Here is a 15,032-nt window from a genome sequence, read left to right as displayed (position 1 = left end):
ATAGGCCTATTATATAATAAAAATTTATGTAGTGTACATAATACGTAGGACACACGACCACAGATGAATTTGGTCATGCACGGACAAATGAGTGGCTATATTGAAAATCTACATGCGCAACTAAATGAACTTGACATTTATGTGCCGAACTTGGGAGGGGTAAAATTACTTCTAAAACACAATTTAACAACCGTCACCTTCTTTGGTGGCTGGCACAAAGTTCTCGGTGTTTGCAGGTGGTATGCACAGGTCATTGTCGGGTGGAAAACGGTCGCAGTCCAACATCTTCGGCCAGGGAAAGCCAAACGCGGACATCACGGGCGCACAGCCATTTTTGACGTTTTCGCACAGAGACCTGCACGGTTGAATAGGCTCGTCCAAATCGTCCAGACAGACGGGAGCGAAAAGGGAGCAGAGGAACTTTCTTGTGTCGGGGTGACATTGCTTCTGAACCAGTGGGATCCAAGACGAAGCTTGCTGCAGAACTTCATTCATAGTTTCGTGTCCGAGGAGATTCGGTAGGCGCATCGCCGTGTATTCTATATTGTGGCATAGGAGGAGGCTTGTAGGAATTGGCTTACAGTTATTCTTTTTGTAGAATAATTCATGTTGGCCAAAACTGTACAATCCGTGGATGGCTTCCATGTAGGGTATTGTTATCACCCACAAGACTGTCACCGTGGATGTAAAGGCTCTCATTTTGTTTGCGCGTAAAGTTGAAAAACAAGATAAACATAAACGTTTAATCAGATGATGTTGGGCATCACGCGGCGTGGATGAAGCCTCTGTCAGTGGCCCATTCCCACTGTAGCAAGAGGTTTTCTTCCATGCATGTCTGGGAGGAGTCTGTAGGTCGTGCGTAAAGTCCGCTTCTCCATTCAGCGCACTAGGTTTCCTCACACCAGGTAAATGTGGATACATTTGTCTCTTAAGTCAAAGGCAAACTCAGATTCTCATTTGATGCTCCTCTGGGTCTTTTTAAATTTTGTCTAGTTCATTTTTTTCAACATCACCAGTCGTTCTCTTAATGATATCTCTGTTTTATCTCCTGTCCTTCATGTAAATCATAACAACACGTGTCCGCAGGTTTTCCTCATTACGCCCAAATCAACAGAAATATATCCAGAGAGATCCTTTAACTTGCCGTTTTAGACCCACGTTGTAAATAATTTGGAAATGTTGTCAGTATGGGCATTTAGCTTTGTTCAGTGAAGCATTAATTTTCCATCATTACCAGTAATGCGATGAAATCCTCTGGGCAAGGTCTGCAGGTTCAAACCACATGGTGAAATATTGTTCATCCTAGTGAGAAGCAGACCTGCACTCAGCACACCCAGGGGTGAAACCGAATCTGCCTCCTCCTGCTCTGCAGCTCTGGCTCCTATCCCCTCTCAGACCCCCTTGAGCTACAGTCTGGTCTGGAAACAGCAGTGTGGTTCTTCTCAGACTTGACCTTTCTCTTCCTCCCTCAGAAGAAACTGAAAGGAGTGAGTTCTTGAAGCTTGAAAGTAAGGCTTGTGGAATGTCTTACTGAAAGGTTCAGTTCACCCAGAATTACAAAATCACATTTTCCCATTTACCCCTTGTGGTTTCAATATGCATTGCAGATATTTTTGGTTCCACTTACCCAGACTTAGAGATATCTGTTGCTGAGTCTTCTGCTGCTCTACCAGTACAACTGTGCTAAATTGAATTTGTGATGCTCAAAGCACTTACAGCAACATGGGTTTTCCCCTCAAAGCAATGAATATATTCCAAAACTTATCTAGTGTGCAAAGTATGTTGATTCCTGCATGTTGATTTCGTCACTGTTCAGCCTCTCAGAACTTCCCACTTTCTCCAATCAGTAGCTCCTTTAATCAATCAAAAAGGTTCTGAATCACAAGTACAGTATGGGAAAACACATGAAATGAAAGCACAGTTGTAGTATATTTGCTCTCAATTAAACCTGTAATTAAAGTTTATAGTTCTACTTGTGCCAAATCCTTTTAGCAGAACAGAACAAAGACAATATTATGCCAAGAACTCACTGTTCACTTGCTATTCTTTCCATATAAAAACAACGCGCAACCTACGCACAATTTAGTGGCCCTGGCATGTATAAATAGTGTTTTATGAATAAAGCCTTAAATTAGGCATTACATTTTTATTTTTTTTTACTGAAAATACAAGTGTTTCCCAACTCCCAAAAAAAAGCCGTTTGAATGAAATTAGGTGCCTCATTTTGACTCATGAATCCATATTGCTGACTGTCAGAAACTGATGACTATACAGGAGAGCAAAGCTACAGTAGTGAGGGCACATGTCGTAACTGTTGACTGATGTGTTACACCAGTGTCTTTATTGTCAGACTGTCCTTTTAGAATGTGTCATTTGATGAACAATGGCACTCTATCTTAACTAGCGCTAAGTGCTGTAAACACTCACCAATGTACAAGATGTATATAAATACGCTGCTAAAAGTTGTTCCCACCAAATGCACAATTTACTTCTGTTTGAGTAACATCTGCTATCAACTACAGCACCCAACTGTTTTACAGCAATTATATTGCATTTTTATAAAATGAAACTATATATTTGGTACAGATTTTTAAAGATTTATGTCTTGACTTGGAATGAAAGGGCTTGGGGTTCAAACCAGAAAGCTGGAAGTTGTTGGCTTGAAAACCAAAACATTACATCTTAATGATATGTGCATATAAACATATTTACAACTTGTCAAATACATTTATAAAAACATACAATTTGGTTGGTTTCCTTCAACATATATTTGCTGTTACAAATTTGATGTATAATATTATTTCTAGGAAACAAGGTTGAAAAATATCTGAAAAAGGTTGGTGTGTGTGTCCTTGTGCTACACTAGGTAATTCAGAAAACATAATATAAAAAACTTTCTCAGGGATAATTTTTAGGAAAAAACAAAACAATTGAAAACAATTGACAGTAATGTCTGTAATTTGGGTGAACTGACCCTTTAAAGAGAACATCATCTTCCAAATCTATCAGGATTAAGAGCATGAAGACAGATATTTAACTGGCTCTTCAGTCTGTGTCAGATTTAACTTGCTTTTATAAGGCAGCCTTTCCCTTTTATCCCCTTTCTTTCAAAGTGTGCTGTGTTCTGTTCAGGTCTCTGTAGAAACATTTATTTAAAGGCTAGAGCCCCCCCCCGTTAAGCAGCAACTGGACTCCTTTTAGCTGAGCAGTTTATCAACTGGCTAAGCTGTACCTATGGCATGTCAGGTCACATACTAACATTTCTTGGACAACTAAACGTGATCAACTTATATACGCATCATATTTATAACAACATTGTAAAATATGACCAGAAACAAAGGCTATAAACAATGGAAATTGATCCGATAAATTGATGTCAGTTAGAAATGTACTGATTCTTACCAAGCATGAGGTTTTATTTCTCCTAAACGAGATAGTCCCTATTAACAACATGGTTTCAGAGTCAGAGGTTTGGGATAAAGAGGTAAGCTGATCCCAGGACTGCGCTTAAAGTCACCCCAGCAGGTTCTCATTACAACTCTGTGTGAAAATGAGACACAGCTTGTCGAACCTACCAGCCCATCTGTAGCACAGTGACCCTTCATTCTTACTCTTTTCCCTCCATCCTTTTCCTTCCTTCTTCCATGAATTATCAAGAGCTAGACTACTGTCAAAAACAATCACAGAAGGTTCACAAGAAAGCCAAACCCCAGTGGAAATATCTGAGGAATTCATTTATTGAATGTTCACAGTACTCCTCTCAGCATGAGGAGCATCAAAGCCAATAGAGCTGTTATAATGTAAACCATGCTTATGAAAAGTATCGTTCCTTAGCAGATTCTTCATAGTCCCATTTCTATACACACAAACTATGATCCCATATGCACGGTCACTAGTGCACCAAATGTGTAACCATCCGCTATTGAAAATAGTTCCCAACAAATGCACAGCCTCCTGTTTGATTAAAACTACAGTGCCAAGAATTTTAAGACATTACTTATCCTTTCTTGAATATACAAAATATACAACAAAACAGCCGCTCCTCACTCGAAGGGTGTCAAATACTGACAATATACCAAGTTATCTTCAGTGTATGGATGCTAAAGGCTTCCTTTGGTCTCTATATGAGATGCATGGGGTTTTCAGTAGAGTATCCACTCATATCAGTATTTGATGCCCAAAGCAAGAGGCCGTAGGGGGAAAGTCTGTATTAGCAGGTGGTTGGGGTGGATGGTGGGTTAAACAAAACATTAAACTTCCCCATGAGAGAGCGGAGTTCATGTCCAGTGTGTAATGAAGTGTTTTTAATCAGTGAGTGTTTTAACCCGGGCCACAATATTTTCATAAACTCAACCATATAGTAATTGTGTCTAAACATAACCATATCATTTGTATGCACCGACAGAAGTGGGCTAAAATTGTTCTTTAATGAAAACCCTGAGCATCTTATATGGATTCCAAAGTCATCCTTTAGCATCAGTATGAGGCGCAAAAGGTACTTGACAAAAGGTCAGTATTTGACGCCCTGGGAATGAGAATACGTTGACTAAAACTATATCTGTGAGACTGTTTTGTTTTAAAGATGAATGTTTTTTTGTAGAAACAAATGGGTGTAGGGTGGAGTAGCACAGACAGGCTGGGGAAATCAGGATTGTTGACCTTTGAATGGGATTTGTTGACAACTGGAAAAATGTAGAACGCCAGCCTCATCCATTCAACTTCAATGGTCTGAAATCACTACCAGTTTTGAGTGTCCAACAGATACTTGGTGTGAAAATACTTTGGAAAATTGGTCTGCAATCTGTCACACTTCTACAAAAATGGTGTCAACTTGCCTTATAAAATAAATATTAAGAGTAGACCACAATAAAAAAGATACATGAGGCTTTACTGATAGAACCACTGGCACTATCTTCCATGGTCCTTTGACAACTGCAGATCAACTATAAATCTCTGAACATGAACATGAAATGCACTAATGAGCTTGTTAACTTCAATCAGTCCTGACATTTGGGGAGGAATTTATCCCATCCAAGAAGAATTCATCTCATTAGAGCTCCAGAGTCATATAGATTGTTCATGCTTGGCTTAATTGACATTTCTATTGTACAGGCCTAATTGACTATGTAAGGTTTCAGAGCAGCTTTGGAACAACAGACTAAACAGATATATATTAGAAATGTGTGCACCGTATATAGCAGTGGACAAATATGTGGAAAAGGTACAAGAATATTATTATTCTCTGTTCTTCAAGAATTGAAATCTATTGAATAACTGTCAGAAATACAAATGAAAAAACTGGGATCAACCCAGTTACTTAAATCTTGGTGAGAAAATGAATAAAAGTTTTTTTTTTTTTTAATGTCAGATTGTTGGTTTCATAGCTTTCAATAAATACTTTACTGCCATGCAATCAGTACAAGAACAACCAAGACATTTCAGAGGAACAGTGCAACTGCGCCATAAAACCCAACGCCGAGCCAGGCAGGTTTATGCTCGCAGGATGTGGACGGATCAGTGTGACAAGCTGATCCTTCTGTAGAGCTCTGCTCCTTGACCCCTGACCAATACTGGAGCTGGAAGCCTCACACTGTGAAGGGCTCTGCGGGATGTTTTACAGCTCAGACCAAAGCGCAAGTAGCTCTGCTGTCAGAGAAGTGCTTTGTGAATGACCCATACCTGATCTCCACGCCATATGGAGAAGGGCAACCCACAGTCCTGCCCCTTGTCACCCTCACAATCCTGTAATTTGAGTGGGAAGAGCTGTATGAATAAACATCTGATCAATGAGACACCAGAAGGACAAATTACAATAAAATTGCAGAAATTGTTCACTAAGAATAAAATGCCACATTTTAAAATCAATACATGTTAGTAAACCAAACCAACTTCATTAAGGCCATACAGTACAATAAGTAATAGAAATAAGATGTAGTTTTACAGAATTATAGTTAAGTATGTTCTAAAGAGCCAAAATAAAAAACAATGTGTTAAGTGAAGTATAAGAGTAACTGTTAAAAGGAACTTGAAATGATCACGATGGATTTCATGTATATCCGGAGCAGGAATAGCAAAATAGAGACGAGAATTTACCACACATCTACCATATTGTTGATTTAAATAATAAACTATTTTGAAAACACAATTATCAAATGTGTCATTTTTATTTAAAAAAGCTTCATTATAGTTATGCTAATTCCTTAGAGTAATATGTTAAAATTAACAATATATGTTCAATACAGAGATGAACAAATAAGAACTTGACAAAACAGGCAACAAAAAGAAAACCAAACAGGAGAATTTAATTCATTCCATCCTGCCAAACATGACTCCAAAAAAAAAAAGAAAGAACACAGAACGAGACTCTCAAAAACCAAGTGTGTGTGTGTGTGTGTATATAACAGACACACAACACTGGAAGAACACTACAATGCAATACAACAGAGTGGTAGTTTATAGGAAAATGGCAGATGAATTGGCCATTGAAAAAACATTTAAATTAAAAAAAAAAAAAAAGGTTAACAAAAAAGAAAGCAGAGAAAGTAGGATGTGATTTTATGAGCTCCTTTACGGGCGTCCTGGTGGGTGTTGGCCCTGGGTTGTCTGACCCCCTTGCTGCCCCATAAAACTCACTTCTGACTTTAACAAACAGTTCATAATGTCTGATGACATTTTGTACAGTCACTCTCTCCGCTTACTCATATTTCTCAGTTGCATCTAAAATCTATTAATCACCAAAAGAGACATCTGGAACGTTCATAAATGTAAGAGTATTTTAGCTGTAAGACCTTATGCATTAGCAGGTTTTAATCCTAAAGTTGTAAGAAAAGGTCAAAGTGGAGAATCTTTGCTTTAATCAAAATTCTTATTCAAATATAGAATTTCACTTTTATCACTTCATGTTGGCCAAAATTTCACAAGCACAGCCAGAAAACTTTCCTCACTGAAATCAAGATACTAATTAGGTAAGTAATGTTTAAATGATTTTCTGATTCCCATCCATAAATGTTTAATTAAAAGCTTTTTTAACAGTTACTCTTATACTTCACTTAACACATTGTTTTTTATTTTGGCTCTTTAGAACATACTTAACTATAATTCTGTAAAACTACATCTTATTTCTATTACTTATTGTACTGTATGGCCTTAATGAAGTTGGTTTGGTTTACTAACATGTATTGATTTTAAAATGTGGCATTTTATTCTTAGTGAACAATTTCTGCAATTTTATTGTAATTTGTCCTTCTGGTGTCTCATTGATCAGATGTTTATTCATACAGCTCTTCCCACTCAAATTACAGGATGTAAATGCAGAGCACAGACAAATGATCTTTAAATTAAATATGGGTTTGAGTGAGTTGTTTTTGAGTATTCAAATGAATCTCTACAAACACCAGGTATCTATCACATGAACAAATTACCAGTCTGGTAGGAGTCATGGATCATTTGCCTTTTCACAGTTTGTGTTGTGAAACATAATTTCACGTGCCTTCATCGAGGGAATTTGAAGCGTGAGGGAAAAAGAAAAAACACCCCACTTAATTTTAGTGATGGTGACAGAGGGTTAGCAAAGTGATCCACAGTGACCTGCACAATGCGTGACATGGGCGCAAGTGTAAATAAAGGCTTGCTCTTCATTCAGTTATGACACCGCAACAAGGACACATTTTGTTTAGAGGTTAAGGTTTAGAAGCAGTGTGTCCTGAACAGAAACAGACTTTACACCAAGTTCTACTCAAACTCTGAACAACCTCTGCTCACCAATTTAACTGCCAAACCTCCACTCTGAACCAGTTTGAAGAACGTATCTGCAAAAAGAAATTTCCAGGATTTTAGTAGATGAATGGGAAATCATTCTTTTGTTGTCACTGTAAAATCATTCCGTTTTCCTATTTCATGTAACACTGACAGTTCAAGTAAATGTAATTTAGAGTAACGTTATCCAGATACCCCTGACCTGCCAGAAACTACAATTGAATATACATTTTTCCAAATTTTCTCTAGGAAATGTGATCGTGCTGTGGAACGCAGGTCATCTAGGTAAAAGCAGAAGGAAAACAACACATGAAACTGTATCTGTCATGTTAAAAATGTTTACCTGTTTTGTTAAAAACTGAATTGTCATCTTGTGTTGATCTTGAAAATCAAAAAAGACGAGAAGAATTTGCACACACTTTAAGGTTACCTTACAAGTGTCAGTCAAGGTAAATTTCTTTTTCTATTTATTAATTTAACCACTAAAACTGTGTACCTCATCTTTTCATTCAGATTGAGTTTTCCATCATATGTCTGGCATTCTTGTATCAGGCTGCAAAGTTTATTTTATAGCCAGTTTCCAAAAGTAGACATCTTCTCCTCCATAGAAAGACTTCCTTCAGTAAAAATGCCCTACTACAAACATAAAGTGCTCTAGTAGACCCATCAACATGTCATCGTTGCTCTCCTGTTTTCATATGAACAGGGGCAGGATTAAACCCTGTGTGCTGATTTCTACTGCGGTAACAGTTTAAATGCAGGGAGAGTGAATCACCTCCCCCTTTTATTATTCCTAAATATAATACATAGATTTAGTAGGTGTGTGTAGAGGCAGATAGAACAAGTCCGAGGCTGTGCATATTAAACCTGCAGGAGGAGGAGACCCGGAGTTATCTTAAGCTCTTTGGGGAGACGCATCCCTGCACACTTAAAAAATGGCCTCACGTTAAATAAATGACGGCTCCCCTTTAACACCGAGGGGTTTTCCAACAAAACAACCTCCTCCTTCAAAGTGCTTCTGCTCTATTCCTTTGACATCACTGTCCCACAGGTTACCTCTGCATACTGTATGACCAAAAAGTAGACATAGCTGTGCTTATCTTTGACCGTGGTTGCTCCTGGCTCTGCCTCAATCTGCCAGAGGTTACATATGCACTATCAGATGACACAACTAGAGTGTAGAAGTTTAAATATAATATTTATTCTAATCCAGTCCAAGTGTGATGTCTGAGTTTTAAGGCTGCTATAATAACTGAACTAGTAAGCATTGAGTGACAAACCCGATCAGCATCTAGATGGTAAGACTGTTTTGCTTGCCTAGTTTTTAAGGGATAATTTTGGTTTCTTTTGTTTTGCTCATGGAGCAAAATGATGAAATATCTTATTTCTTTAAGAAATATTAAACCAAAAAGCTGCATTATATTCTGACAGTACCATTCTTGCATTTATTTTCGTCAGATGAAAGTTTAAAATCATTTTCAGGCTGGTGAGGTGGCATGTGCTTTGGACCTGCTGATTATCTAGTTCAGATTTTGCAACACAGTTGACATCATAAGGCTAAATATTATGAACAAGTTCATGTTTCAAATCTTATATTAATCAGCTATAGGCCTACACTATACAATCATGTTTACCTGTGTCCGCAGCGTATGACTGGCACAACTAAAGACATATACAATAACATCTCTGTCTGGGTCGAGCTCACCGATGCATTTCCCCATGAATGGAATACTTCAGCATTTTGGTTATGCTCATGAGAGTTAGATGAGAAACTCGATACCACTCTTGTGTATGTGTATTAAGTATGGAGCTCCAGTCAGGAAGTGTTTAGTATAGCTTAGCATAAAGACAGGAAGGAAAGGGACACAGCTAGCAGATGCTTCAAATGTCAAAAATACACATCTAGAGCTGTCAAGCTGGTCTGTTTTTAAGGGGTAACAGTTTGTCTGTCTGCCCAGTTTAAAAAGTTAATTATCTAGCTTTAGAGGTGTTGGAAGGTCTATTTCTGAGTTTTAGAGAGACCTGAACCAGCTATTTACTGCTGATTCCAATCTCTATGCTAAGTTTGGCTAACTGCGCTTTGGATCTAGGTCCATATTTAATGTACAAACATGAGAGTAGTATTGTTCCTCTCATTCCACTCCATGGAAGACAGCAAAAAGTGTGATTTATTACAGTATATTGTTATATATAAACTGCCTTGTGTTGAATATGTCAATAATTAAACAGATATGAAACATTTTAGGGAAGTAATATTGATAAATTAATACAGGGACAATGATTAGATAAAAGCATATGAAAAGATATAGGACATGGGTTTCTCATACTTACTGCGAAGCTGAATTTCGTCAAAGACATCATCTCTTCATACTGCCAGGCACTTCTGCACTCATGATAGAGCCTGTATACTACATCCTGCGTGTAACAGCTGTATTTACTTGTCTGGATGTTTTGACACTGTCTGCTGCTATATTCCCTGTACGCACATATACAGTAACAGCTTCAGTATGGTTTTTGTATATAGGTACATTAAGAAACACAGTCACATTCCTTGTGTATGCCAGTAAACTAAAGAATTTAAATACATGCTTTATCCTTCTTTATCCTTAAAGTGAAGGGATAAAATTAACTCCACATGGGGACACAGTGCAGCATAGTCCTGCACAACCACTTTCATACTATAGGCCTGGGAAATACATGCATGCATGCACACACTCGCACACACACAGAGCGTTTCCTTCTGTTTCCCTATGGCCCTAATTGTTTCTTCCAATTTCCCTGTGCAGCCGGCAAACTAATAGGCCCGTCAAAAAACTGCCAGGGTCACTGATTCTTGTTATCCTGAGCTAGACAATGGAGATTTCACTGGTCAGTAGTTGCACTCCTGCTATTCACCACCTGTGTTTATTCCACATGGTTGTTGTGGTTTGATTGCATACATGAATGTATGCAGAGAATGGTAGAGTGGTTTGGGAAAAAAATCTCTGGCTGTGGTTTCTTCAAGGGGCTGAGGAAAACTAAGAGGCGTGTTTTGGTCTGTTTTTTTCAGCCTGTTTGTCCTAATTTATGCATGATGTTGAAGTTGGACATAACATGCATCTTTTTATACATTCTTTGCACTCTATAATAGGGAACACCACCAGCAGTACGTACAACACTTCTGAGGACTGCTCAAAGTTTACCTCCATGACACAGTGGAGAACACCCAGTGGGAAAAAAAGGAAAACATTTAGGTTGGAAAAATGTGACCCTAAAATTATTTGACCCCCTTCATCTTCCTAATGTCCCCACAAACAAAAATGGATGGGCTCTTTTTGGATTAGAGCTGAGGAAACCTGTCACTGCCAGCTCGTTTACACTGTGCCAGACGCTGTGACCGGGGCATAAATCTCCACCCGCAGGTCAGCCTTGACATTCTGTTCCCAGATGGTGCCTCCCCTACTATGGACTCTGCCCCAAAGAGGCCTGGCATCTCAGCCAGACCCATCCATCACAGAAGAGCTAGACCTCTTATACTAGGTGTGGAGGCCCCAGTTGGGAACACCTGCCCTCAAGTTTTCACCAAAAACAACCCCCACCCTCTGAGTACACTTCATCCCCCACTGCTTTCCTGAGAGGCTAGAGGTCACTTGAGGGTGTGAGACAACTTTGCATGTCCAGAGACACTGCTTTAAGGTGACAGTCACACTCCAGTGTGTGGCTGAATCTATTGGGCCTCAAATTAAAGCCAGGCCAAAGGTTGACATATTATTATTGTTAACAGAAGGCCATGCAAGCTAAAGAAAAAATATGAAGATAATCAGTACCAGAGGCAAAAACTACAAAACAACACTTTAAAGACAAGAAATTTAAATGCTTCAGTATGAAGCATGGAAGAACAGACAACAGTTCAGAAAACAAAAAGGAAAGCTACAAAGCAAAGACCATTTGCCCTAAAAAGACAAAGAATGCTACTTCTTCTCTCTGAACAGCTTTTATACCAAAGAATCGTACTCCTCCCATTTTTGGTCCATCTGTTTTATATATTGTGGCCAAAAAACATCTCTGATTTGATTGGACCCAAATGTGATGCTTGAGGCTCCTTCATACATCTCAGTCTGTTTGACCCTCTTTCTCCTGCCCTCCACCAGCAAAGCTCATTCTCCACTCCACACTGGTCTCATTCAAGGAGCTACAGGCCCTACTACATCCTACTACATGTATGTGTTTGTGGGAATTGTGCACGTCTTGTCTTGACCATTCATTTTCAGAACTGGGATAAGGTTTTTATTTTTATTTTTTGCTGGGAAGGTAAAAATCTATTTGCGCGGGTTATAATTCGGGCTGCTTTCTGTATCATTAGGATGTTTTGCACCTTCAAGATAACGAGGCTATATTCCAGTGTTTAAAAAACGTTTTCCAAAGTAATTCATTGCCAGCAAACTGGAGGTATTAAGTGAATTAGGTGTACTTGGTTTTCCAAAATTTAAACGAGAATAGGCTTAAAAAAAATATATCAGGCTCAAGTTGTAGTCCACAGCATAACTCAGTCACAAGGTCTCCTGAGGCCTGAAATGAATGAAGAAATAAATCAGTGTGTAAGTGGCATTTAAGAATTATAGTACTAGGTACAGTAACTGATAGTGTTGAATTAGTTTACTGTATAACAGAATAACATTTTATGAGAATAAGTTTTGATTCTAAGAATTTACTCTGCAAAGTAATTTGTAACACTACTTGTCACCTATATGCAATGAATTAAAAGGAAGGGGTGGGTGTACTAATGGGACTAATGGGCCCACAAAACATACTGTACGTGTTGCACCCATTCAACTTGATTGGATTGCTAGAGTAATTATTATTAAATTTTGTTGTTGCAGTATGTGTTTTAATGATCCTTACTAATAAAATCTAGAAACCAAAAGTTTGTATTCTGATCTTTAGTTTGTACATACGACTACAAATGTGTGAGTAACGCATTTCGCATTATGGCAGAAATTAAATAATAATGAAGATTACATAGGTGTCCCTAGTGTGCACTGGAATTTAATATATTTCTGTCACACCTTGCTACCATGTCTGTGGCACTAACCTTGGCTTAGGATCACTTATTCTCATTTTAAAATGAAGGGTGCATGTGAAGAACTTTTAACTTCTGCTCTGTGAAAAAGCTAGAAGAGAGAAAATAAAAAACATCTGGATTTTTTCCAGCCTGTAAACGAGGCACGAAAACAATGTTTTTATAATCTTTCAGCAACTAGATGAAATTACAGGTTTATGGAAAAATATCAAGACTCTGCACACGTGCTGATTGCATGGAGTCAAAAGGCTCAGCAGTGATTAATTAACGTGATGATTTACAGTACCACTCAAAAGTTTTCCCATTCAGTTCAATCAGAAAGTGTGTCCAAAGTTTTGCGTGGTGGTGCACACTTTTACCACAGTGCTGCAGCTAGACTGTTAACATAGTCTGGCTCTCCTCTAAACTAAAACTTTACCTACATTCAGTGAAAGCCTCAGTAGTTATAATTCCCCTGCAGCCTTACTCTACACTGATAAGAAGCAACCTGTAACTAGTAGCAGTATGTGTGACACAAGTCCAGCCTGAGTATCACACCTGTGAATTTAAAGGATTACCACCACACTAAACACTGAGTAGTAGTTTTACATATACAGAGACCAGATTTTATATACAAGTTATCACATTAAAAACTCTTATCTTTCATCAGAAATACAGTATAAATAAGACTACAATGTAATCCATTAGGAATGCATATTTGACTGGCCAATGCAGAGCATGAACCGATGGATCATGCTGCAAAAGTTTAACCCTTGCTGTTTTGCTGGACTGGCTGCAATCAAGCAAACGAGGCAGCTGTGTTTTTTTTTTTTTTTAGGGATAAATTAAAAGACGGCATTAGCTAATGCTAAAATACTAAACTTAATACTAACAAGGTAAACATTATACCTACCAGACATCAGCATGTGAGCAATGTCATTATGAGCATTTAGTGCAAAGCACCCATTTGCCTATGTACAGCCTCATGGTAGCTAGCACGTCTGTGCCATACTCTACATAAACTTGTTTTCATTTACCAAAAGCATCAAAAGTTCTCAGTCTAGGTTCAATCTTCAACCTGGTTCAACCCTGCAATGCATCATCCAAGATAAATATCTGAAGGGTAATCAGCAGACTGTCCCGTTTAGAAAAAAAGTGCAAAGTGATTATTGTCAGGAACTTGTGCAAATGAAAAGAATATACAGAGTATATATACAGTATATATAACATTATCTATAATTACAATTTGATTTGAACACAGCCAAGCAGTTGCTAACACCAGAATGAGCTGCTTATGTTCTCATTTTTCAGTCTGTAGGCGGGGCCATCTTTCGTGTAGGAAATTTAGAAGAGTACATGCTTTTGTTATAGCTCTCTTTGTAACATGTGGAATTTGTAATAAAAATCTCATGCTACAAATCTGCATTACTTACACAAGATTTTTTCCCCCCACTGTTAGCTAAAAGTCTAACAACCCACTGCATCCCTGACACCAAACCTGGATTGCATTTGTCTATGTCAAAACACAAATGTATGTACGAGAAAATACAAAAACATGTTGTCTAGTACATCAAGTTGTATTTTGATCCCAGTGGGAACTTAAGCGCTGTACCAAAACCTTTAATACTGGATATGAAAACAGTCCATTTATTATAAAATGAGCTGTCATCCTGAGTGCAATTTCCCGCTCCCTCTCTGCCAAGTGAATATAACCTAAATTTCTTCACGGGCTCATACAGCCTCAGGTCCTCTGAAGTACAAGTCAGAACCACAATACAGTACTTTTTAGAGTCCAGTAAATAACTCAATAGAATGCAAGTACAGATAAATGTGAAATTCAAGCCAGGCTGAGAACACGTGTTATTTTATTTTCACCATTCCTCCTTTTCCAAGTGATTATTAGATTGCACTATCAGATGAAAATCTTTTCTTCTTGTTCTGGATGAAAAGATGGCTGAGGGGAAACACTGTGAACTCACCCTTAACCAGATTTGATGAGTGGGGATCCAACACAGATGAATGAGCATTAAAATAGAAGTAAGAGATCATTGTTTGCCTTGATTTGATTGTGTCTGTTTGAGATCAGCACTGTTCTATTCCTAATGTGAAACAACTCCAATCAACATCACAGTGGGTGAGTTAGCTGCTACTAGAAAAACAACATCAGAGAAGACACGTCAGTCGCTACTAATTGTTTGGGGTAAAATGAAACCCTTAATTATTTCTCTATTGTGCTTAT

The 15,032-nt window shown here is 38.2% G+C and overlaps 1 protein-coding gene across 1 annotated transcript in view; it reads right to left on the bottom strand.

Moving 5' to 3' along the window:
• sfrp2 (secreted frizzled-related protein 2) overlaps window positions 1–756 on the bottom strand; it is a 1,712-nt gene extending 956 nt beyond the window's left edge. The window contains exon 1 of the mRNA XM_020614362.1: window positions 198–756. Coding sequence (XP_020470018.1) covers window positions 198–699 — 502 coding nt within the window. The 5' untranslated portion in view covers window positions 700–756. The remainder of the gene's footprint in view (window positions 1–197) is intronic.
• Between the last annotated feature and the right edge of the window lie 14,276 nt (window positions 757–15,032).

The sequence above is a fragment of the Monopterus albus genome, unplaced genomic scaffold (assembly GCF_001952655.1).
Source record: "Monopterus albus unplaced genomic scaffold, M_albus_1.0 scaffold144.1, whole genome shotgun sequence".
Taxonomy (NCBI): domain Eukaryota; kingdom Metazoa; phylum Chordata; class Actinopteri; order Synbranchiformes; family Synbranchidae; genus Monopterus; species Monopterus albus.
The sequence above is the reverse complement of the archived record's forward strand: the minus strand, read 5'-3'. Positions and strand labels throughout refer to the sequence as shown.